This window comes from Falco rusticolus, chromosome 8 (assembly GCF_015220075.1).
Source record: "Falco rusticolus isolate bFalRus1 chromosome 8, bFalRus1.pri, whole genome shotgun sequence".
Lineage (NCBI taxonomy): Eukaryota > Metazoa > Chordata > Aves > Falconiformes > Falconidae > Falco > Falco rusticolus.
The window spans coordinates 56,917,246-56,935,661 of record NC_051194.1 but is presented as its reverse complement, the minus strand read 5'-3'; the positions used below and the strand labels follow the sequence as shown (position 1 = coordinate 56,935,661).

Sequence of the window (18,416 nt, the reverse complement as noted above, 5' to 3'; positions counted from 1 at the left end):
AGTGGACAACGTTCATGTGTAAATTCCTCATTAGTTGTGGATCTCTTCCCATCTTCCTCTTCCCAGCCTTTGGCTCAAAATATTAAGCAAGAAGACCAAGAATGCTGACCCCTTAAACACAGATAATTCGCAGCAGCACCATCAGCATCTCAGAGGGGAGCGTCTGCCTGTTCGTACGTACACCCTGCTCCTGGCACTTGGGAATTAATGAAAAGAGAAAAACAAAGCTCTGGCATTCTGGGAAACTTTAAAAAAAACAAAATAAGAAGTGAGTCTTGGAATGCCTTTGCAAGAAAAACTTCCCATGAAAAAACTTCTCATTTAGTCTTCTACCAAACTTCAGTCTTGTAGGATTTCATCATGTGAACGAGCCCGATGTGGGGGAAAAATAATTTTAGGTTGCAGCTAGGGTGGTCATGGGAAATGCCATAACAGTTCTTTTGGTCAGTTTTCTTTTGTAGATGTCCTTATCATCCCCTTTGAGAAGTGTCCAATTTTCCTGTACAAAGTGAACCGTTGATTTTTTTGGTAAGATGTTTAATAAGGAGATTCATCAGTTTTTTTCAGAGGATCTTCAAGGTGAAGACATGATCGTTGTACATTTAAGATGTCATACTAGTTTATTCTCTGTAGTGAATATAAGCAAATATTTGGGTTGAAACCATAATTATAATTAGCTGTAAGTCTTAATTTTTGGACTTGGCAACTAATATCCAGTTCACACAGTAAAAGCCTATTTTTGTGTGTGTGTGTGTTGAGTTGGAGAGCTTCATGAGGTACCTGTGCCACTTCCAGTTTTCGAATTCAAACACTGCTTGTGTTTCCCCACCTAATGTCCCTGATGGGGTCTAGGTCTGAAGTGCAGAACCTCTGCCCTTCTGTGTGGTATTCTTTGAAACTACTGTTGGTTTTCTAACTTGCAAAATTTGCAGTCACGGTGGAAATGTTTAATGCAGCTTCCAACCCTTGAAAGCTGATTAGGTTTGAGGTAGAGCCTGGGAAATGGCAAAGCCTAATATTGTGGATACCCCAGCAGAGGAGCACTTTTCTACAAGTCTCTTACTGGATCATTTTTGTGTGTGTATATTTTAGACAGATGTCTGTATACTTGAGTCCTGTAAGATGCTTCTAACCAAAATCGGGGTTTTGTGGTCTGATCTTTTTAAAATTCTGTAGATATTTTTTTTTTTCATTGTTAAGCAAAGGAATAGAAAAGTTTAAGACTAGATAAGGAATTTATTGGCTTATGGCAACTATTTTAAAATCTGTCTCTTCTGAAATGGAAAGATCATATAACTTTTCATATACCCATATTTCAAATTTCTGAAGCTTTCTGATAGTAGCTGGGCATTAATAGATTTGATATCCAAATGTTCATGACGACATTGCTTTTGAGTTTGAAACTGAATGGATTCCCTGAGCTGAATGCTAAACATGCCACGTATAGGCTACCCAAAAATCTCCTAGCTTCCCCGCTAGCACGATTCGGTTTGTCTGACTTAAGTGTGGTGAGAAGCGCTTGTGCCTGGTTCAGCAGTTTCCTTCCTCCTTGCTGTGTCACATTCTAGCCTCAGTAGAAAATAATCTGTTGATACTGGCAGTACATTTTCGTGATGAAAACCGGACATTGTTTTCCTAAGAAGCACTCGGTTGTGTATACTTGAGTTCATTGCCTTGGTTACGGTTTACAAGGAGGTTTTGTTAACTTTGCCAGCTGAGCTGCAAGGGTGCCAGGATGCCCACAGCAGACAGGGATGATGAAGTGAGATGTGTGCATGGTTTTTTTCTGTCTCTGTGACTTCAGATGGGTGTTACTCCATGGATTTTTTTATAGACTTCCTTGAACATCAGAAGAACAAGACTAGGGGCGGAAGGGCTAGAGTAACCTCTCTATTTTTCTTCTAATATTAAGTACTTTCCAGCAACTTTCTCCACAAAACGAGACTTTCTTTGTCTGTTCCCACTGTTTGGAAAGCCAGTTGTAAATCTGGTATGTAGGGATGCTGCCGAAATTCTAAGAATCGTGGAATTGTTTAGGTTTGAAAAGACCTTTAAGATCATGGAGTCTACCCATTAACCTAATGCTGCCAAGTCCACCAAAAAAGTTACTAACTGAAGAAAATAAAGGAAACGCACAAATGTTTTAAGCTGAGTTACATAATGGATAGCGCTGGGAGGTGGCTGCTGGTATTGTTTAAGTATTAATACTGGGGTGTGCCAAGCTGGAGCCAATGTGCTCTGTGTTGCAGGTTTTTTCGGTGTTTAAACCTGTCTGTAAAAGTTTTGTCTACTTTATTGCTACTTGGATCCCTGCTTCTATGTCTTTTAAACTACCTCTGGCACAACACATCCTGAAGACAGAAATAATCAATTGAGTGTGACCTGTGTTAGGGGCCAGGCGTCCTTGGAATTTGCTTGCATTATCAGTGATCTTAATATTAACTCGAAAATGACTGTACAGTCTTTTCCTCTTCCTTTTGATGCAGCTCCTTGGTAGTTATAGGTAAGGGGTTGTGCTTCTGTGAAACTGATTTTTAGGGTTTAGGTCTATTTGTGGAGGAACGCATTCTGTTGTGTGCAAGCATGCTTTTTTTTTTTTCTTTTTTTTTCTTTTCTTTTTTTCTTTTTTTCTTTTTTTTTTTTTTTTTTTTGTGGTATGTGTATATATGTTTGCAAAGGTGCGGTGTGTTCCCTATGGAGAAATAAGGAGTCTGTGTAATCAGAAACTTAGCTGCTGTCCTAAGTGCAGTAATTTTTATTTTTTTTTTTTTTGGGGGGGGGGGGGTCGTTCTGCTTAGGCATACCTAAGATGAACTCACAGTTAATCTACCAGGTTTCTGAAAAATGTCAGCTGATTCTCCACCCCCTGCCAAATCTCCCCTGTTGCATGCTTTTCTTATGCTCAACTTAGCATTGTAGTACTTGTAATGCATATTTCCGTCGTGAACATTCTTCCTGCTTATATAGCTCCCTGAATTAACATCCCTCTTAGTTCAAATGGGAAATGCACAGACACAAGAATTGTGCACTGAATTCACAATATTTAGCAGAACTTGAGGTACTTCAGCTATCTTTCTGAATATGATGGAAGTATGACTAGATAGACCCTTCATTTCTGAGGAGGTAAAAAAAAAGATAGACTAGTACCCACTTTCAGTCAGTGTTCTGTAGGTGCTCTCTGTACCCCCCTGCTCCCCCAAGTGACATAGCAGCAGCTGGAAGGGCAAGGGCTAACCGCTGTCAGCTTAACAATGCTAAGTAGCTTTAGCAAGCAAACAAGTAAAATGCATCACCAGCTTCCTAGATTGTGGCTCAGCTCCTGTAGTTACAGAACTGTTATGCTTGCTTTCTATTTAGCGTTGTCTGAAGGGTTTGGTGGAGTGTCAAGTGCCAGGAGGGATGAGGAAGACTGTATGTGGGTGTGCAGAGAATTCCTGTTCTTGGGAAATCTGTCAGGACCTGCCTAGCAGAATGGGCCTCGTTTCATAAAAGATCAATTCAAACATGCTAAAGTGTGTGTTTTGAATGCTGTCAGCTCTGTGTTGCTGAGAAATGGAAGTTTGCTAGCATGAAAAAGACCTCCTGGCCCTTCTTCAGCTCCTGCCCAGCAGATCAACAGTACACTTCTGTGTTTGAATTTATCCTGAGGTATGGATGAAGTGCTTCCTCAAGTAAAACCAAATAAAAACAAACATCTTGGTTTCTATGTGGACTTAGAAAGTAATTAGAAGGTGTGTGGGTGTATGCGGGTCCTCAGTAATTTATGCCTTCTGTAGGAATTACTCACATCTCTAGTGTATCTTCCAAGTGACAGTACAGAAACTGTACAGATTTCTCAGTGAATGTAAAGGGAGGTTAATTCTCATTAACCAAGCAAACCAGAACAAATTGTCTATTTTCAGCTAAAATGAAAATATGCATACTTTGTCATGCTGCATTGTTAACGATGCTTCAGATTTACACGGTTAACGTCACTCTCCTTCCTTTCCCTTCTCTGTTAAAACTTCTACATATAAGGCAACACATGCTTTTCCTGAAGACTTAAGTTCAGTGTCTGGCCCCTGGCTACCTTGGGGTGAGTTGCCATAGCCCAGAAGTGCCTTATTCATAACTGGTGGCGATTTCTGGATTTCTGCAATGCTTGATACTGTTTACTGCACCACAATTAAATGCTGAACAATCTCTGGGAATTAGGGTGTAACTTGTCTTGGGCTCGAGGCTGTTCGCAAAAGACAGACTTGCTCAGCATCGCAGGGCAGAGCAGAGAGGTTGCCGGCACTCGGGGTGGGTCTCCAGGCAAAGTCAGCCAACTGTCTGGGGCAGAAAGCACCACTACAGGGCATGCCAGGGTCTTCCTTCAATTATTCTAGATTTCTGTTGCTCTTTGCACTTGCTGACAGAGGATAAGGGAAACATAGCAGACCAGGAACTTCATTAGCCTTAAATAATGGGTTTAGGATTGTGGGTTATACCACCCGAACAGGAAAGTGTTTCCTGATCATGTTACTTTGGCCTGGTTCCTGATTTCAGTATAAACCATACTGGGGGATAAAATGGGTGTCTGTTAAAGACAGATTTAAATTGCAGGTGTTTTCTCGTATTGCATGTTGAGTGCCTGTGAAGCGTGCTGGGCTGACTGGCTTCCCTTTCCCCTTTCATTTCGCGCATTTGGTTACACAGGCATACCTGTCATACCCTCCAGCTAGCAGGCTGACCAAGAAGAAATTTAACACAAGGCTATAGTGTATCACTGAACCTCCATTATCATCTTCCAGAGTAGCTTAAGCCTGTCTTTTTTCTAATTAAAAAAAAACCCAAAAAAACAACAATACCTTTGAGGCATGTGAATACGTTCCAGCTTCACAGGAACAGGTATTATTTCTGTATACATTAGTTTATTTTCGTACACATACTGAAGTGGATTTAAGACAGTTTGGATTTTCTTTTAAAAGCAAAGTTGGGTCCTTTTTTCTGTAGTGAAGAGAAAAAAAATAACTTGTAGACTCAACAGGTGATTTTGGAGTTTAATGAAAGATGGAGACTTCAAAGACTTTATTGCAGAGAGAGAGAGAGAGAGAGAGACTTTTTACCAGGGCCTGTAGTGATAGAACAAGGGGCAACGGCTTTAAACTGAGAGGGTAGGTCTAGATTAGCTATTAGGAAGGAATTCTTTGCTGTGAGAGTGGTGAGACGCTGGCCCAGGCTGCCCCGAGCAGCTGTGGCTGCCCCATCCCTGGCAGTGTTCAAGGCCAGGCTGGACGGGGCTGTGAGCAGCCTGGGCTGGTGGAAGGTGGCCCTGCCCGTGGCAGGGCAATAGGAACTTTGTCATCTTTAACATCTCCCTTCCAACCCAAACCATTCTATGATTCCATGACTTTTGTAAAACCACAGTCTATTTTACAAACACAAAGCTTCCCCTCACATAAGCAGGGTTTCTCCTAGAGCCAGGGTACAAGTTAGACATCCGTAATGCCTTTTATTTAAAGGAAGCGTGTCTGGCCTTTCCAGGGGCAGTGGGATATGGCTGGGGTCCAGGGTCTGTCAACGAATCCGGTTGAAGTATTGCCACCAAGATGTAAAATAGTACCGGTGCTTGAAAATTAGCTAAAATATTGCCAGCAGCATGGCAGCATGTGCTCTGCCCAGTGTGAAAGAACAGATTCTCCGTACTGGGCTGGCAGCTCATGGAAAGAATGAGCTCAGTGGGGTGGAGGCGTCGCAGGGCTCCCCAACCTGCCCGGGCTGACCGGGAAAGAGGGTGCAGGGTTTGTTGCTAAGGAATGACCTGTTGTGCCTCTCTGCAACCGGAGAGAATCCGCTGCCAGGAAGAGATGACTCTCCGATGTTCTATTGTTGCCGTCGCAAAGTTGCAATGGATAAAATGAGCTGCGTAACCTTCAGTAATTCTCCCTGCCCTTTTGTTGATGCCATGGGTGTGTGTGCTTCGGATGAAATTGAGGGGAATCAGGGGGTGGTTTGGATGAAATCGGGGGAATTGAGAGATGGCATTAATTTCCGTGGAGCCAAGATTTCTGCTTTGACTGTGCCTTGAATTTTTCTTGGGCATTATGCCATTTCAAAACACTTGTTCTCTAATCCTCCTGATTTTTCCCTTCGTGTGTTGTAGGCTCATCCAGGTCATCACAAGACACCTTTCGAAATGCAGAATACATTTTGTTTTTTCCCAGCCACTATTCCTGATTACTTTTCTGCAGTACTTTCAGACCTCGATTATATGCGCTTTTTTTCTACCTCCGGCCTTTCCTTTTGCCCCATTTTTTTTTTATTGCTTAGAGTTTACACTCTAAACTCTTACACATTACTGCTGTTTCTTAACGAATAAACCAACGCCAGTGTATCTGCATCAGACACCCCTTTTAAGCACAGCTCTGCACAACCCAATGCACCATACCGATGCTGTCGCAGCAGTTTAACAACAGTTAACATGGTTTATTTCAGTGATGCAAATGGTAGTTGGTGTGAATATGTATTTATAAGCGTATGTTCGAGTGCTTCTGAACCTTATCTCTGGCATGCCGGGAGAAGCAGGTTGGATGTGCAGCCCGGGGGGCAGATGTACACGGAGCAGGGAGTTGCTGGGTTATTGCTGGAGGGTTTTATCTTCCAAAAAGGAGGTGATGAGCTTTGAAACCGTTTGCAGAAGCGCAGCGCCTGATGCAGCCGGCCGCAGGGAAGCCTGTCGCACGGCTGCGGGGGGGATTTCCGACTGGTGGCCGGTGGCGCAGAGGCAGGCGGGCTGGCGGCGGGGGGAGGGATCCGCGCTGCCTTGGCCACCCCGCAGCTGGGGCCCGGGGCGGCCGGGAGCGGCCCCCCGCAGCCCGCCGGTGCCGCGGCAGGGCCGGCCCCGCAGCCCCGCCCCGGAGGGCCGGGCCGCTTCCTGCAGCGCGGGGCGGCGGCGGCGGCGGGAAGCGGGGCTGCGGGAGCCATGGAGGCGGCGGCCGACTGCCTCAGCCCGGCCGCCCGGCAGCAGGTAAGGCCAGGCGGCGGGGCCGCTCGCCCGCCCCCCGACCCGCTTCGGGGGGCCCTGGGGGCCGGGACCGGCGGCGTGTGCGCCCGTGCGGGGCTGCGCTCCGCCTGCGCCGCCGTGTCCGCGCGGCCGGGGATGGGCTGCGCGCCCCGCGCTGCTGCGCGCTCCTCGGGCGCGGTGCGCACCTGGCAGCGCGGCGGTGGGTGCTGGCGGCTACTGACAGCTGCGTGAGGCAGCTCACCGCAACGCGCGGGGCGTGCGGTAGGGCTGGCCTTTAAAAATCAGACGGAACCGTGCGCCGCTTACCGCTCAGCTTGGTACGGGAGCAGTGGCGGCAGCCCAACCTGTTAAATGTTTTCTAAACAAAGTTTCCAAACACCCCCGTGGACCGTAAAATGTTAGTGGGGAATTAATCATCCTTCGACATAAACTGTCACTCTGGGGTTCGCCACTGTCACTGTACAAAGGGGAGAGGAGCTGTTAGGCAAACCTGTCATGGGCCCGTCTGTCTAACCAGCAGCACGGGTACGTGGGCATTAGAAGGGAATCCTTATGCGCTGATGTGTAGGCAAAGGTTCATGAATATTCTGCCTTTAAATACTAATTTGCATTTAAGAGAAAGGTGGGGGATTAGGGAGGACGTGGATTGACCGAGCCCAATGTGATTCGTAGGGTCATTGTCATATGAGTAAGTGGTGCAAAGTGTGTTTATATTTATAACTCAGATGCAAAAAATGTCAGGTAAATATGCTGGTTTGACCTCTAAACTTAGAAGTCATTTATAGATGCTCTTGTTTCTGCGCAAAGGAGTGCATGATGACTTGCAGTAAGCTCCTGAAACTTGCTGGTTTAAGTCACTTGTTACTCAAGTGGAGATGAGAAAAACATTGCCGTGGGTTAGCGCTAATTTTACCTGATAGCAATGCTGGTCAGCTGTGTCACAGGAGTATTGCAGATCAGGTGTTGCTTGCCTACATAGGCTTTAAATTCTGTAGAAGTACAACAAAGCTTATTAGATTTGTTTTGTCTGATGAGGTATGACTTACATAAATACAGTGCACATTTGAGGAAAAACCTTTACATGCAGAATACTGGAACAGGAAGGCATCAATTATGAAAAATTACGCTTGCCCCCAAAATGACATGCTGCCTGTATCTCAAGCATGTTGGCAAGAAGTTTAAATCAGCCTGGTAATTGTTATTGCAGAAATACATAGTAGCACTTGCATACAGGGAGCAGGTAGGTGTAGTTTAGTCAGCAGACTCGTCTTTCAAAGCTCCTCTTGACAGTGGGATCAGAGAAGCTTTTTGAGTACGATTTGCTGCTGGCAAACTAACACTTCAGTCCTCCACAAAAAATATGATACTAACTTTGATTGCTAGTCTTTGAAGCAGATCACTTTTGAGTACATTAGAATTAAGGGGTTCTTTGTATAGATCGAAAACTCTTACGCATGTAGCTGCGTGGCAAGTCAACATAGTCATTTTTCACTGCTCAAAAAAGCAGCATAATTTCCTGTCTTTGTTGGCCGTTTCTTGGGGCTTCCAGTTGAACAATGAACTCTTGGACATTTCATAAGGAAAAAGCTGTGAGAATGCACACCTTCAGGATGTATGTCATTAGCCTCTACCTAACCAAGTCACCTAAATAATTCTGTCATCAAAATGATAATGAATGTGCAGCTTCCCCGACGCTGCGCTCGGGGCCAGGAAGCCGTCGCTTCCGTAACCATTGTGTGTTACACGCTGGCCCCGGCAGCGCTGGCTGTGGGTACAGCCAGACCTTGCCTCATCTTGATGAGTGGTATTTAAAAAGGGGGTGTGTGGGGGTAACTCCTCTGCAGTTGCAGATCCCATACTCCCACTTCCCAGCGCCTCGTGCTGCAGATGGCAGAAGGTGCTCCTCACCCTTTCCCGCTGGTATCACATACCTGCTTTGGCTTTTTTTCAGATGCAGTTGTACTTCAGTAGTGAACCAGGTTACAACCTGCTTTAGTTTTTCCCTGTTCGGAGCTAAATGTACTGAACTTCTTAAAGCAGGGTAAAGATCTGCTGCTGCACAGGACTGGATTTTAAAACTGAAGTGACCCTTAAGCAGGGGCGTCAAGTGCTGAGCAAGTGGACCAACAAAAGCAATGAGCGTTTTGCAACAGCATACTTGTTTCAGGGCTTAGTGGGTATAAATCATTCCAGGCGACATACAATAAAAAGACAAAAATGCAGGCTGTATGATTGTAGTATTTGAGCAAGTCACGTAAATTAAGGCGATTATTCTTCAGCTGGTGTGCATTTCCATGTTCATCTTGGCAGTGTGGTTGCCATCTCCTCTGGTTTTGTTCTCGGGGCTTTACAGAAGCCCCTTGGGAAGATTTTTTTTTTTTTTTTTTTTATGACATGCACAGTGTGGCTGAAGCTGCCAGTTCTCCTTGTCAGATGAGCAATACTTCATAAAAGGGAAGTTACAAAAGCTTTGTAATGAGTGTAATTAGGCTTCATATTTTTATTCTTCTGTTTTTGCCAGTGATCTGTCACTTTTGATCGAGGCCTGTATTGCTCTCTGAGTCACTCGTGAATTTTAGATGATTTTAAGATTACTTCCTTCAATCTTACTGATTATTTTTTTTCCTCTTTTGAATCTGTTGAATAGATATTTATGCTGGCAACCTTGAGACTTTCATTTTAGCTTTTGTAGTCTGAATTTCCTGAGTCTGTATGAATTTACTGGTGGTTTCATGATGTTCAGTTGTGTCTCTTGCAGGCTGTGGTGTCTGTGTTACTGCTGCTGCCCTTAGAGGTGACTTGGGTCTGGGCTCTGACAAGTGCTTGAGCTGGATGAAGGCCAAAGTCATCCAGGCAAAGCTTGTTTCGGTTTAGTCAGCGCAGAGAGAGAAATGTGAAGTTAAACTTGCTGTTTGCAGGGTGTGCAAGAAATCAAGGTATTTATAGCACAGAAATATTAATGTGCTTATTGTACTGATCACATCGTTGCACTGAAAAATTTTTCTTCTTGTGTATTTCTTGTCGTCTGTAGTCTCATTTTGTTGTGCATTCAAAAACGCGTTAAGAGTTTGTTTCTTACACATCACCTTTGTCAGGCACAAATGAACTCAGACCTCCAGCCGGAATGATTCTGTAATTCTTTGTTTTGATGTGATAAAGTTGCTTTAAAATACTAGTGTTCTGGGTGGAATAACAATTTGTTGATTTCTTGCACAGGTACTAGAATGTAGCAATGGCAGATTTTTAACTTTAAAAACTTAAAAAGTCATTTTAAAGGATCCAGGAAATATTGCTTCTCTTGTTTGTATTGAAGGATACTTCATGCTAGTAAGCTGTGTGGTTATGGAAAGAAAAAGTTCATAAATAAAGAATTATGCTTGTTCCAAGATGTAAGCCATTGTTATTCAAAGATACTGAGTGAAAATGTGTTTCTTACTCTTGCATGATGTCTTAGAGGTTTGCAGATTGGCTTTGATCGAGCAGGTAGAAGACAGCAAAGCTGAAAGAGAATAGAGACACCCCATGGATTACCACTTAAAAGTGAAATGTATCCTAATAAATGAGAGGTTACGTGTATGAAGTTGCACAAAGTAAAATGAATTTAACTTAACTGTAGTTGATGTTGGTATCTAGGGAACTGGTGAGCCTTGCTTTCAAGAAGGCCTGAGAAAAACTTGCTAAACTCCCATATCCCCTCCCCCTGTCCATTTTTCAAGTTGCTTTATTTCATTGTATGTTGTGCTCACTTCTGGAGGATACATAATTCTGTAACATAGCTAGCAAGCATATAAATCCTTTGGTCCTTCTCCTACAAGGAAAAGGGAAGGGGATGTATGTACACGTGAAGTGCAATGCCTGAATTTTACATACAGGCATCTAGCTTTTCTAATGTGAAAGTTCAGCTGGCTATTGAAATTCATCAAGATGACATCTACAATAATGTTAACATCAAAATAATCTTGTTTCTGTCTTTTTCTGGCAGGAGAGGGAAACTGGACACAGTTCTGTACTGTTTGGTATATTTTGCTTATGGAGGCTTTAGGGCCCTTTTATTTTCCATAAAGGAAAAATATAGCTAATTGCTTGCACTGATGTTGTTCTTCACCTAAATTAGGTGCAATTTGCAAATGTTTGTACAGATTTAAGTTTGTTTGCTTTTTGTTTTTGTGCTGTTCCTTGAGACTACTTACAGTTCGCATTTCAGGATGAGGGAGTATTTCTCTAAACTGTAAGGAGGGAAAGGCATTATCTCCTGTTCCCTCTCTGCCAAAAAATCATTAATGAGCTGGAGATCTCAGGGCAAGATTCCCCTTCCTTGGGGTAAATGCATGCCGTTTGAGTGGCTACTGGCAAAAGATGGTGGTCGTTACCCTTACGTAGCATCATATGAGTCACCTGGCAGCCTCTTGTGATGCTTAGCCGGGAGCAGTCCTCATCTCTGACTCCATCCTGCATTCACAGTGGTACTGACTGTGGGATAGACTCACAGTAGCGTTTCTTGAGGTACTGCAATGGATCACGTCAAGTCAATATCATACTTGTTCCAGCGCTGTGATTTCTTACCTTTAGCATATGTCCTAGAGCATGTTTATATAGTGGGTGTCATAAACCATTGCAAACACGGCAGGTAAATCATAACACTGCCTGGCAGGGATTCCATCTCGTGTTTGCCCAGCAGCAGGGATGTGGGTTGGTTGTGTTTTTTTTTTCTAGACAAACTGCTTCGGGTTGGCAAGTCATGGTCCCTTGAAAACACTTGTGGTAATAGTATGTCCCTGCACCCTGGAGCCTGCCAGCATTTGGCTCTGTAACTGATGGCACCCTGCAGTGATGAGAGGGGGACAATTTTTGGGTGCAGTGTGGAGGTGTCCTCTAAATATGAGACTGTGAGTGTGTTTTGCAGTTTCTGTCCGTAGCGGAGCCAGTTACCTCGAAATTCAAGCAATGAACTGAAAAGAGAAAGGGCTCTGTGCAAAACCAACCCTTTGTTCTTTCTGCCATGGGTGTGTTTTATCCTCTGAGAAGGTTTTTCCGTTGCTACAAGTAATTTTTCAGGCTGAAGTCTGTGTTGCAAGAATTAAAAACTCTGTTCATTTAAATAGAATGTATTTGCACAACAGGGAGCTGCAATAGTCATCAAAAGGAATCTGCCTGCCTACCAGTTTGAGTTTAGGGGCAGTGCAGTAAAGTGGGGGGAGTACTGATAAGTGAACACCATTTTTTTTAAATTTTATTTTATTTTATTTTTTTAATTCTGGCTTTTCTTCTGTTTAGATGTCAGTAAAGATGCTGGCATCTTGATTTTCTGTATGCTTGACGTTGATAATATTGCAGCTTTTCCTGATAAATTGGATGCTGTACTTACAGTAAAGGTTTCAGAAGCAGAGGAGCTGGGTGTAACACCAGGGTGACTAGCTGAGCCATGCCTTTTGTTCCCTGCTGAGCTATTCTGAATTCCGCTGGGTGAACTGCTCGTGGTCGTGCTGTACCAAGCCTGAGCTAATCTTGCATTTTTCTCTATAAGACTGGCTGGCTTTGCCTGGGATTAAAAGCAGAATATTAAAAATGTTACTGTATAGCGTGTTCCAGCACTTCCAGTGGGGCTGAAATGAGGAAGCACTGTAGATCTCCCGAGAGGCCCGTTCTTGGCAGATTTCCACTCCAGAGAGGTTTGGACTTGAATGTGGACGTCTGGGGACTTTAGTTGAGTTAGTGCATTTTCTCAGGTTCCCTACTCCCTAACCTCCATCATTTCAGTCTTAGTTGTATGTGGTCATGCTGAACAGCAGTGTTTACCTAACTCCTGTGCCCGTGTATGTGTGTGCAATGTCAGCGGTTAGGAAAAATGGCACGTAATGTGTTTGCTCTTGGTCAAATTAATTCATCAATAAAAAATAATCTGCACCACGGGGTGGGGGGAGGGTAAACCTCACCTTTCTTAAATAAATCTCGCTGTTCCCTCTCTATCCACACAAATAGTAATTAAGGAAACACAGAGTACTTTTAATCACAAGTGCTAACCGATGGTAGTGCCTACACAAGGGTGTATTACCTGACTGCGAAGCATAACAAGTTATGGAAGGCAGGGCCATTACTTGCAATAGGGAATTAACTCCTACAGATGTGTTTACAGTCTTGCCAAGTCAAGTCTCCTTACTTCATGCCTTGCTTGACAAGTGTGTTTCACATTGAATTGCCCGGCTTTTATTTCATTGCTGTGTTCCCACTTGCAGGCTGAAGCAAGACTTGCAGCAAAGCGAGCGGCACGGGCAGAGGCACGGGAGATCCGAATGAAAGAACTGGAGAGACAGCAGAAAGAGGTATGGTCGAGTCTTTGGGGGGTGTTTTGATCAGCTTTCCTGAATGTAATCAGAGATCCTGGAACGCAACATTAATCTGTCTTTTATTGAAACATTAATAGTCTGTGTAGAGATAATGTTGATCACAGAACAACAAATAGCGTGGAAAAAATGGGTTTTGGCAAGAATTTTATCTCGGTGAAGCAAGTATAATTATTCACAGAAAATACTGATGATTAGTTAGTAATCATTGTTTAATATTAAACTTTGAAGTATGCAGCTTTTTTGTGTGCGCATTGGAGGGAGTGGATTCTCACTTTGTTAAAGTCTATGAACATAGAAATCTACATATACATTATACAAGACAAGGCCCTTGTATAGCTCTACTTGTAAGTCGTTTTCCTTTGTTGCTATGAAACTGGCATTGTGGTCTCTCCTGTTTTGTAAAACTGATGGTCTGCTGTTGGCAGGAGTAATGATAGAAACTGAACTTGGCAAAACGTTACCTTCTCCAGAGTGTTTAGATTAAATGCTTGGTATAGTCTCTCTCAAATTCTGGAAGAGGTAGTTGTTTCGTACCATCAGCAAGTGACATGCAGAGGCATAGTAAGAGTGTGGAATATCATGGGCTTCCAGCGTAGGAATGATCTTGAAAACCAAAAAGTCTTGTTCTTCTCCTGCTGTGTTTGACAAGTGGGAGCTGTACTAAATGTCACCCCGCTACAAGAAACTGAGAGCAGTATTTGTTTTGAAGCTCTAGAAGCTGAACTATTAGAATGGGGCTACAAGCATGGGTTGGCATGTGTGGACTGAACCAGAAGGGCTTAAAAATTGTATTTGTTGATGTGCAGTTAATGAAATAGCACAGTTGATGTAACAGGCCCAACAGTAATCATAATTTAATCTTTTTCAGATAGATTTTGAAGGGAAGGGGAAAAGTAAGGCATTTTGGGGCAGCGTGTAGGTATACGTAGTAAGTATAAATGTACACCTGTGCTCTAGGGTGCAGAGGAGGGTTCAGTTTCATTTTTTAAACGGTGGCTCGGGATGTGCTAGCAGGCTGGTGTTGGTGCAGGCTGCAGTCATCAGCCTGTAAAAGAAGCTCTCGGGCAGCTTGCCCGTGCTCAGCTTTGTGCTGGAGTGTCTTGCCTAGCTGAGGCATGTCTGGATGTGTCTCAGCACCCCGTAGCCACAGCAGGGTTAGATATACTTGCAAACACACCGGGAGTAAGAGTTGTGGGGGAGCACTGCTGTAAGCACAGTGCTTGTGGAAGAGAGGAGCCTTTTTCTGCTACAGCTGCTGCTTTTTGAAGGATGTTTCTTGCAACCTGGATCACAGTCAGAAAGCCTGGGCTGCAGATAAGCATTGGTACTGTCAAGCTGCCTGCTGTGCCTCAGCCTGAGTGATGGGACTTGCCGAGCAGCCTGTAGAAGATCCGTGGTAAACAACCACTAAGCGTTTTGTTTGGGCAGCAAAGTAAATACGGGTGTCATGGCAGCTGACAATGGTGTTGCCATATAATTTGCAGATAACCTTAATGGAGCTGATGACCCCTTTGAAGATTAAAGGCTGATGCTGTAAAGAGTGTCTTAGTAAATTGAAGTTTTGGTATGAAAACTAAAGCTTGCGTGCATGTTCCTGCAGTAATACCTGAAGAGCTAGTGATCTGAAAACCTGTGAAAACTTCGTTGTATATATAGACATTGAGTAGCGCAGGTTATCGCTCTGAAATACTAACAGTGAAAGCTAAGCCAGATATCCACTACAATCTGTTTTGTAGTTCACTGGCATAAATGACATGATGCAACTACACATCTATTTAATATTTTATAACTTTTTCAGATAGTTTAATCTCACCCCCCCAGGTGCAAGGTAGAGCTAGTAAGGATGTCTGCAGGAAGCTTTTTTGTTGCCACAAGTATCTTGCAGGTATAATAAAAACCCCCATAAATACAGAAAATGCCAAGCAGTGAGCAACACGGGATTTGGCACCTACTCCTTTCTTGGAGGAGAACGTACTGTGATACTGGTGTCTGTACAGCTTGTTGTCTGCCATCTTCAGTTTCCATCATGAACTTGTCAGAGAAAGAAATAACACATTCCCACTACTGCCGTGTTTAATAACCAGAACTTTAAGCACTTGCTTTACTACTTCAGAGGCTTTTTAGAGCCAGTTATGGGAGTTAAAAAGCAATAAATAGATTTATTGCGTGTGTGTGTACTTGTTCATGCTTAAAGAAGTATACATGCCCTGACAGGCTTGTTGTGGAGCACGGGATACTTGAGAATATTTTTACATTGTTGATCTGGGTTAAAAGATTCCAGATGCTACCATTACAAGCTAGAATCGTGGCAGTATAGCTCTCACTGGCTGCAAAGTAGGGTATGTTGAAGATTTGGGCTGGAAGTTGGCTCTTCTCCTGCCTACCATCTAGTATTAATGCCTTTTTAAATCTTGTGCTTTATTTTCTGCATTTTTAAATACTTGGGTGACTTACATCATAAGCCCGCGTATGTGATTCAGCTAATGTTCTGCTTGCCATTACAAAAGAAATACCAATGCAAAAGCACCTGGTGCCTGAGATTTTTGTTGTGTTATGAATGTTTCTGTAGGTAGAATGAGCAGCCATCTCATCACAAAGCTATTAAAATGCCCTGTGCTGGTTCCGTTCGCTAGCCACATGTGAAGAGTGCACCAAAGTCTAGTCACAGCTGTGTAGTAAAGCTCATATAGGTAAATGGTGAAGACTAAGCAATATCACACCGAGCTCTTCTTTTTGGCAGAAATTATTTTGTGTAAAACACAACTGACAGCAGAAATTGCTGCATAGTCTATTATTTTGGAAACGTAAAATTGTATTCACAATCAGCCACGCTGTTGATGAGTTCCTTTCAAAAGGAGCGTACCCTGAGAAGCTTGTGGCAGACAGCTTGGCCTTAGATGGTGGTGAGCACGCTTGGTGCAGGTGTGGGCTCAGCCCTTGCACAGGCTGCCGTACCTCTTGCCAGTGGTTGCTGCTATTCATCTTGTGCTCTGTGTGCTTGGAGGCATAGCTTTAGTAAACTTGGTTTGGAACACAAGGTGACTCCAAGAATTCTTCTGCAAACTTAATGTGAAGTTACATACTGCTGTAGTAGAGCAGTAATTGGAGATGTTATATAGCAGAAATAGGTGGGCTTTTGGAAGAAAACAGTCTGCTCTGCAGTGCGAGATGTGGGAAAGTCACTGTGGAAAGCTGCTGCCATTTGCTGTGGTGGGGCGGGATTGCAGGTGTGTTGCAGAGGCAGTATCATCTCATCACCTGGCATCATCACCTCATGCCAGGCAGCAGAAAGAAGGGTAAGTGTGCCAGTGTTTTGGGGTGGGGTGGGTTTTTTGGGGTTGGTTTGTGGGGTTTTTTTCCCCAGGGGGTGGAAGGTAAAGAGGAGAGCACAAGTACAAGTTTAGTAGGGAAGTATAAACTAGGTAAATGAAAAGTGTTTGCTGAAGCTGAAGAAAGAAATTGAGCACAAAAATTGTGATCTGATGTATGCTGACTTGGAAGATACAGCAGTGATCATGCTTAAATCGCATATATGTGTGTGTATTTATATGTTTAGTAGAGAATGGGTTCCTGGTCATGAGGCTCCAAGAAAGGCACAGATCTAACAAACATTAACGCTTGAATGTTTCTGACTTACTCTGTGCTGTGTTGTTGTTGTTATCCACTACAGGTGTAAATAATTAATCTGGAGGTCAGGGTAGGTTTTCTGGGACGCTTCCGCGCATAGTAAGTCAGCGCAGGAGAGCGCTCCTGTGAGGCAATGCCAATGCATGTTCTAAGCTGAAAGGACAACTGTAATAGATGGTACTTGCTCCTTGTGTGTTTCCATAGCGCTCGTACTCACCTAGCTGGTGGGAGTCAGAGCAGTGATGGGTCCTGTGTGGTGTTCGTTTTCTTGTTTGTTTGGCTTTTGTCGGTGTTTTTACCATACCATGCTGCCGTGGTCTTCAAACATTTTGCTTCCAGTTGCAGAGCCTAAGGCCGGTCCATTTGGCTCATACTCTAGAGTTGTGTTTGCTACTGAGACAAATGCTTGCGTGCAGTCAGATCCTTGTTTTCAATGAACGTAGAAGAGCAAGTCAGGAGCTGTTGGCTCAGTTTTTCTGAGTAACAAATTGTTAATTCTCGTGGGGCTACTAGATAAAGTGGAGTGTGTGTGGTTTGGTTTTTTTTCTTAGAAGCTTGGTGTAAGATACATTAAAGCCTTTTTCCCCCAGAAATATTTAACATTAATGTTACGAGACGCATACAAGCTGTAGCATTAGGGCTAATTGTAGAGAATGTTTTATGTAGGAGTACCTTCTGTGTGTTCTGCTGGCAAGACTTAAAATGTCTCTTTGAGGACTGACACTTGGAGACCACAATTTAAGCTGATATTAAGAGTCTGAAGTGAAAAGAGAACGATCTCCCACTCCTTAAGCTGCAGGATAAGAGTCTTCCTTGCCAGTTTGCACAGTGGATGAGCCTGTACTTCTAGTTCAAGGCAAGTGCATTGTGCTTGTCTCCTAGATTCATTTTCAGCTCTTGCTTTAAGGGCACAGAACAAAACTTGCCTCTGCTATTTTGTAAATTTGTTCTTTACATACAAATAAATATGTTAGTACTTTTCCTCGTTTGGATTCGTATTTTTTTTGAATAAAATGTGTTATTAGTACTTTGTTGTGGGTTTCTCTTTTTCCATGCCAGTTCCCTGAGCATGTACTAAAGTTAGTAAACATACTAAAGCCAAGTTAATGTGGGCAAAAGACTTGCAAACACTCCTGATCTGCTCACCCATCCTGTTGACTGTGACTTAGGCCTCTTCCCTTGCTAGGATTTGGTACCCACAAGTCTGATCCAAGTCAGCAGGTCTCATGGTGCAGCTGGCATTTGGGATTGGTTGAAGCCATTTGAAATCACAGGCAGTGCAGGAAAAACTAGAGGAAAGCAGAATTCTTGTGGCTTGAACAGAAGGGGTGAAACTATGAAACTTGGTGCTTGCATATGCAGGGCAGAAATTAAGGAGTTTTGTGATGTAGTTAATCTCTGTCTTTCTTACACAGCCAGTGTGAAGATGCACAGGAAAATTTGGAGAGGGACCATGC

The 18,416-nt window shown here is 43.5% G+C and overlaps 1 protein-coding gene across 25 annotated transcripts in view; it reads left to right on the top strand.

The window, feature by feature from the left end:
• Nucleotides 1-18,416, top strand: part of LRRFIP1 (LRR binding FLII interacting protein 1) — a 112,146-nt gene that overhangs the window by 35,009 nt on the left and 58,721 nt on the right. For 18 of the 25 annotated variants that reach the window (XM_037396671.1, XM_037396669.1, XM_037396666.1 and 15 more), the window contains exon 2: nucleotides 13,222-13,308. In XM_037396671.1, the coding sequence (XP_037252568.1) occupies nucleotides 13,222-13,308 (87 nt within the window). Of the gene's footprint in view, nucleotides 1-6,868; nucleotides 6,992-13,221; nucleotides 13,309-18,416 lie in introns of those variants that run through there. The other 7 variants (XM_037396667.1, XM_037396662.1, XM_037396660.1 and 4 more) reach the window with 2 other exon arrangements.